This window comes from Engraulis encrasicolus, chromosome 11 (genome assembly GCF_034702125.1).
Source record: "Engraulis encrasicolus isolate BLACKSEA-1 chromosome 11, IST_EnEncr_1.0, whole genome shotgun sequence".
Classification (NCBI taxonomy): domain Eukaryota; kingdom Metazoa; phylum Chordata; class Actinopteri; order Clupeiformes; family Engraulidae; genus Engraulis; species Engraulis encrasicolus.
The window spans coordinates 7,628,078-7,635,577 of NC_085867.1; the positions used below are offsets into that span (position 1 = coordinate 7,628,078).

The window sequence follows — 7,500 nt, forward strand, 5'->3', positions numbered from 1 at the left end:
GCATCACAGGTGTTAATTTGTCCCCTTGTGTATCACCTAGGCCAATCTACACCTGCAGTTTCCCCAATCATAACAATGTCCACCTTGACGCATGGAGCAACACCCCTGTAATATTAGCACACCCATACGTGAGGATGCTGCACTCAGCTCAGAGGTTTGAATAGTGTTTTGTTTCTTTAATGTGTTCTCTTTTTTAACATTGTATACAGTGCTCTACGTTAACATCAGCCAACCCGACAAATGTTGGTGAAATGAAAGTTTGGCTGGTAAAAAATACCAACTTGCTAGACACTTTCACCCATTACTGATTGAGTGTTTGGCTAGTAAGATTAACAACTACTAGCCATTTTGGCTGGCTGATGAAAAAAAGTTAGTTTAGAGCCCTGATTGCATATTTTGTTTATTTTAGAGGTATTGATACACCGCCCCTTCCTTTCTTGAGAAATCCTTAATACATTGGTTTTGCACTTTAAGTCCAAGACAACTTTATCTCACTATGCACTGAAATAGCCTACAGTATTTGCTTGGTATATGAAATAATACTGTACTAACGTTCTTGTAAAGGCTGGAGTGGACATAGGCCACACATATATTGTTACCAGTGTTGAAATATATACTGAATTAATAGGCCATTCTAAAACACTGGTGTCAATTAAATGGCTTAGTAAGGTCCGCAAGAATGAAAGTAGTCTGTGTGCACTTCTGTTGAAATGCATAAACTGTTAGAGAAATATACAAACTCCTGTCTTATAAAAGGAGAAGCAATGTCTTGGCCTGAATGGCTATGCTGGTTTGGCTTAGTTAGAAAGCCAAGCATAGCTTATCACAACATCAGCGATACATCAGTGACATCAGTGAGCATACTGAGGTAGGAAACACCACCAGCAGTCACCAATCACCATCCTCGGCCATTGCCAACTGCAGGAAGTGGTCTTGTTTTCCTGTTCTAGCTTTGAGGTTAACATGTTAAGTCACAGGCTGAGTGTGTGTGTGTGTGTGTGTGTGTGTGTGTGTGTGTGTGTGTGTGTGTGTGTGTGTGTGTGTGTGTGTGTGTGTGTGTGTGTGTGTGTGTGTGTGTGTGTGTGTGTGCGTGTGTGTGTGTGTTACGCAGTATGCCGACTAGGCTGTCTCACACTCTGAAGATAGAGTCAGTAAGGGGTTAAACCTGTCCCCAGTGATGGGATTAAGTGTGTGGGACGTCGCTGAGGTGTAAATAGCCCGACTGACTACCGGCACTAGACTGCAGCCACTTTTAGCTCGGTGGTGATATAAAGCTGGTTGATTTGAAAACACAACTAGTTGGTCTGTTAGCTTAGCCTAGAAATGCTATCAGAGACAGTTTATAAGGATCCTGTAGCAACTATTTTTGATGTTAGTGTGTGGGTTGTCCTCAGTCTTCTGCCTTCTTTCCCATCTTTTTATTATTTCTTTTCTTGGCTGTTAGCTTAGCCTAGCAAAATGGAGAAATGTCAGCAGAGACAGTTGCTAAGGACACCATGGTTCTTTCCATTGTCCTCACTCCCGTCCTCCCTTGTGCTTGTGGCCTTGTGATGATGTCACAAGCTGTCATTGATGACAAAAATTGAATTCAATAACTCGCAAGAACCCAATTCAAAGGTCATTTTCACATTTGTAATCGGGATGTTGAATTCGGAAAAGTCCCCCAAACGTTGGTGTGGCTAGGCTGACAGCGTAGCGTAGCTTGACAAGCCCGCCAACTCCCACTAGTGGAGATGGGCAGGCTTGTCAGGCTACTTATAGCGGAGAAACTTTGCTGTTTTCTACAGGAGTTAGGATAATGGAATGTAGGGCTGCTCGATTATGAGAAAAATCTACATTACGATTATTTCAGTCAATATTGATATCACATTAATATTTTTTTTACAATATTTCTTTTAAAGATAAATTAATTGTGCCAAACAATTCACAATCTTCCCTCCCTTCAGCAGTTGGAGTGGAGGGTCATAGAGAAACACACAGTGGTGTTTTGCATGAGTGTTGGGTAGCAAGTCTGCTTTGTGCTCGCAATGGCTCAAGTGGAGAGGAACGCATTGTGCTTAGCATCACCTACCTTTTTCAGTTATGAAATTGATATTGTTTGACAGCAATATTGATATCACAATATGAATTCGATATATTACACAGCCCTAATGGAATGTTCCTCATATCAACCATATTTGATGCTAATGTATGGGATACTGTAGGGCAGGGGTGTCAAACTCATTTTGGTCCGGGGGCCGCATACAACCCATGTGGACTCCAAGCGGGCCGCATTAGTAACATCATCGCAAAAAACGTAAAGCAGAGGATTAGTGTTCAGTACTATCACGTTTTAAATGTGTTGAATATGTAGAAAGCAATGCAATACTGAAAATCCTATGCAACATTTCCTTGATTTCATTCATTCATTGCCATCCGTGAATGAATTAAATATGGGACCGTTCATTTTTGCAGGGGGTCTGGGGGTTTCCCCCAGAAATTTTTGTATTTCTTAGATGTAATTTCCTGCATTTTCACGCATTCTAACGTCCCGTTTCCAGTTTCAGCTTAATAGGAACCAATACAAATCCAATTATATTTATTATTTAATTACAACCAATACCAATACAATACGAATATTAATACGAAGTATTAACATTTTATCTCTATATATGAGGTCTATAATATATGATCTTTATCAAATGCCTGTTACAGTACAAATCCACCATTTATAATAGAAGTATGATGTGCACTTTACTACATATATACAGTATAACAGAGGGACCATTGGGTTAATGTCATGCAGGTCTTGATTTTGTCCCGATTGGCGTAATTGCGCATTTCAGTTATTTCATTGAGAAAAAAAAATAAATAAAATTTTGGATGCGGCCCGCGGGCCGTATGTTTGACACCCCTGCTGTAGGGTGTCTAGCGCTCTGCCTTCTTTCCCACCCTTTCCTTTGTAGTCATATACAGAACTGTAATAGTGTGCCTTTATTGGACAGGAAGGCTTGAGAGTAGACAGGAAATGAGTGTGAGCGAGAGATAGGGCAGGGTTGGGAAATGGCCCTGGCCGGACTCAAACCTGGGTCCCCATAGGCATGCAGCCTCTATATGTATGGGACATTACCATGCTGCGCCACACCCCTCAATTGTTTATTGTTTTTGTAATTGGCCGACATTTCTCTGTCTTATTCTTCAAGTGCTCAACTTGAAGTATAATAATAACTTTTTTTAATAACTAGAGTAAAATAAATTAACTTTGGGTGCATGAAAAAAAACTACAAACTGATATATACAACAAAGTAGCCAGGCTCTGCTATTAGATGATTTACCTTTTAACTTAATCTGGTTTACTCCTGTACCAGCTTCTTAGTATAGCCCCCAGGAGACCTAGGAAATTTTCAAAACAAGACTCTTACAATAGCCTACATACTGTAACGGTCTCTCGTGCTGATACATTCCACATGAATGAATCTGAAATCGCTACAGGGCAACGGGGGAAAGGTGGAGTCAAATAATCAACACTGTATTCAGCCGTCTCACATTCACATGTCTCACGTGTGTGTGTGTGTGTGTGTGTGTGTGTGTGTGTGTGTGTGTGTGTGTGTGTGTGTGTGTGTGTGTGTGTGTGTGTGTGTGTGTGTGTGTGTGTGTGTGTGTGTGTGTGTGTGTGCGTGCGCGTGCTTGTGTTTGTGCGTGTGTGTGCGCATGTGTATGTGTGAGAGAGAGAGTGCATAAGTGTGCGTGTGTGTGCGCATGTGTAGTAAGTGTAAGTAAGTAAGTAAGTGTGTGTGTGTGTGTGTGTGTGTGTGTGTGTGTGTGTGTGTGTGTGTGTGTGTGTGTGTGTGTGTGTGTGTGTGTGTGTGCGCGCGTGTGTGTGCCCGTATCTGTATCTCCATGCTTATGAGGATGTCCTCTGTAGATACAGTTTACGGTGCATTTGCATGCATTTGTGTGCAGTGCAGCCTGTTCCACCTGTGCTTGAGCATCTAACCACCAGAGCTGTCTATCACCTGCATCCTCAATGGCCTCCTATAGGGGATAGTGAGTGCGCACGTGTGTCTCTGCGTGTGTATGTGTGTGTGTGTGTGTGTGTGTGTGTGTGTGTGTGTGTGTGTGTGTGTGTGTGTGTGTTTGTGCACGTTTGCGTGCGTGTGTGTGCGTATGTTAGTGAGTGTATGTTTGTGTGGGTGTGTGTGTGTGTCTGTGTGTGCGCGTGCGCGTACGTTCATGTATGTGTGTGTGTCTGACTGTGTGTGTCTGCATGTGTGTGATTGCATGAGTGTGTGCCCCTATATGATTTTGCATGCGCTGCCCATACATGCACCTGTATAGTATGTGTGCACTGCATGTGTATGTGTCAGGATTGATGGAGGGGCCATGTGGATTCATCAGGTGTGACAGAGGCTGTCCGTATACTCTGTAAGTGGTTTGGTGGCATTAGATCAGTGGTTCCCAAACTGGGGGTCGGGACCCTTAGTGGGGTCACAGTGGTACTTAGGGGGGGTCGTGGACAAAATGGACTTGTATTCACTTGTATGGTTAATAGATGTATTTGCTGTCCTGTGGATTTCTAGGCATTTTTTTTGGTAATTAATATTGATAGATTTTCCATTAATAGTTTCTTTGCTAATATTGCTAGAAATCCACTGCAAGGCTAAGAGTGTGTGACAATATGCGACCTTGCCTCCTCCACTTGTACTTGTCTCCTCGTACCAGGAAGTAATATGTCATGATGACATCACTGACAACAGCATTATATTTCAATATCTTGCAAAAGCTCAATTGTAGACTCTTTTTCCCATTTGCAATTGGGATGGTGAATGAAAAACAGTCCCTCAAAAGTTGTTGTGGCTAGGCTGACAGCTAGGAAACTTTATCGTTTTCTCCACGGAGGAGGGGCCAGGAGGCGGGACGAGGAGAGAAGCATAAGTGGAGGAGGCAAGGTCGCATATTGTAACGCACTCTAAGACTATGGTGGATATTAGCCTGGGCGAATAGCCGACTGTTGACTCCGTCAATTAGTCTGGCAAAAGCCATGAGGAATCCGTCTCCGTGGACGATGGGAGATGGTCTGATCTTACTCTATCATTTAAATTAGGCTAATTGAAGTTCCAAACTCAAATTAAAACCCATATTGTGTTTTATTAGCATGCCTGTTACGTTATAGCGTCGCAAAAGCATACAAATAACAAAACGAAAGTGTGAATATAGTTACCTTAACCAATCAGTAACGGAGCTCGCGGGTGAGTTCTACGTCACCACTCTCAACTGTTTGCTGATTGGCGAAACACTGAGAGAACCGAGCTCGAGGCTTTTGCCAGACGATGTGCGGAGCCAAAATCTTTGGGTGGAGTACAGAGGATGGTGTCGCCAGGCTAGGTGTGTGTGGGGGTCGTGAAAATATTCTGATGTCCAAAAGGGAGTCCCCCGCTGAAAGAGTTTGGGAACCCCTGCATTGGATTTACACCTTTGTCCCAGAGGTCTTGAAAGGACGACGCATCAGGGCAGACCATGTATGTGTGTGTGTGTGTGTGTGTGTGTGTATGTGTGTATGTGTGCATGTGTGTGTATGTGTATGTGTATGTGTATGTGTATGTGTATGTGTGTATGTGTATGTGTATGTGTATGTGTCATGATTGATGATTTATCAGGTGTGACACAGGCTGTCCGTATACTGTGTATGTGTGTATAGTGTATGTGTGTATGTGTATGTGTCATGATTGTTGATTTATCAGGTGTGACACAGGCTGCCCGTACCCGGTAAGTGGTTTGGTAGCAGGGCCTCTGCTAGACATAAGCAGAGTACGCAGGGTGCTTAGGGGACCAACCAGTGCTTGGGGCACCAACCACTTTGCCCCCAAAATTGTTCCCTCTTAAAGTGAGATTGACAAAAAAAAATCATGAAGAAATATTGAATCACGTTATAAAACATATATTTATTAGTTAGTAGATTATTATTATTATTATTATTATTATTATTATTATTATTATTATTATTATTATTATTATTATTTCATTATTAGGGGGGCCTACTGACCAGTTATGCTTAGGGCCTCCAAAACCTTAGCAGTGGCCCTGTTTGGTGGCATTGGATTTACACCTATTCTGTCCCAGTAGACGTCTTTAAAGGACGCAGCATCAGAGCAGACCATGTATGTGTGCCTGTCCGTGTGCTCCGCAAGTGATTTGGAGCCATTGGATTAACACCTCTGTCCCCAGCCTGATCTCCAAAAATTCCGTGCTCCTGGACACGGATGTTAAGGACACAAAATCCGTGTCCAGGAGCACGGATTTTGCCAAAATTCTGTGTTCCTGGACACGGAATTGATTTCCGTGATGGGCACACGGAAGTGCTTTTTATATTCCCACAGCACTGTGTTAACTATCATTGGAAAATACATACCAAATGCTAATCCAGGAGCACGGAAAACAATTCCGTGTCCAGGAGCACGGAATTTTGGCAAAATCCGTGCTCCTGGACACGGATTTCGTGTCCTTAACATCCGTGTCCAGGAGCACGGAATTTTTGGAGATCATGTTGCTGTCCCAGTAGACGTTTTTAAAGGACGCACCATCAGAGCAGATCATGTATGTGTGTCTGTCCGTAAGTGTCATGATTGTCTGAGGCTGTCCGTATACTCCGCAAGTGATTTGGCGGCTTTGGATTTACACCTCTTCTCTGTCCCAGTAGACGTCTTTAAAGGACGTCATATCAGAGCAGAGCAGAGCAGAGCATGGTCCTATCTTCCAGACCAGGGCCCTCACCATTGTAGTGTGTGTCTGTGAACAGGCCATAAAGGTGTTTTATGGCACAACATGCACAAAGCACACACAAAAAGACACACACAAACGCACAAACGCATACACACGCACACACACTCACGCATGCATGCACACACACACACGCATGCACACACATTCACACACGGATGCACACACACTCACGCACAAGCGCGCACACACACACACACACATAGAAGGACAAGTACCAAACACACCCAGGTGCTCAGACACACACACACACACACACACACACACACACACACACACACACACACACACACACACACACACACACACACACACACACACACACACACACACGCATGCACACTCACACACACACACACACACGCACACACACAAAGTCATCCAGGACCAGGGACAAACGACAAAGTCATCTGAAAGTGCCTCAAATCGAACTGAGCCCTTTGTTCTCCCCTCGCCTACCACTTGTTGCTTTCCTGCATACCAGGGCTTGACATTAACTTTTTTGCTTGCCGGCCACTGTGGCTAGTGGTTTTCCCGAGTCACAAGCCATCCAGCTATTCTACTAGCCACAAATTTTTAGATTTTTTAAATGTTTTTATCATGATACTGAATATCTAACCTCAGAAGATGAGATGCTTAAAGCAAGAAGATGAGTGCATGGGTTTCTGTATGGAAATAAAACAAACAAATAGAAACTGGGTAAATTAGCTTTTTCTTGAACTTAAAAACAAACAATTGATACAC

At 43.2% G+C, this 7,500-nt stretch overlaps 1 protein-coding gene across 2 annotated transcripts in view; it reads left to right on the forward strand.

Annotated features, from left to right (window-relative positions):
* Positions 1-7,500, forward strand: part of LOC134457853 (multiple C2 and transmembrane domain-containing protein 1-like) — an 81,246-nt gene that overhangs the window by 131 nt on the left and 73,615 nt on the right. For both annotated transcript variants that reach the window (XM_063209832.1, XM_063209833.1), the window contains exon 1: positions 1-154. This exon is cut by the window's left edge. In XM_063209832.1, the coding sequence (XP_063065902.1) occupies positions 92-154 (63 nt within the window). In that variant the 5' untranslated portion in view covers positions 1-91. The remainder of the gene's footprint in view (positions 155-7,500) is intronic.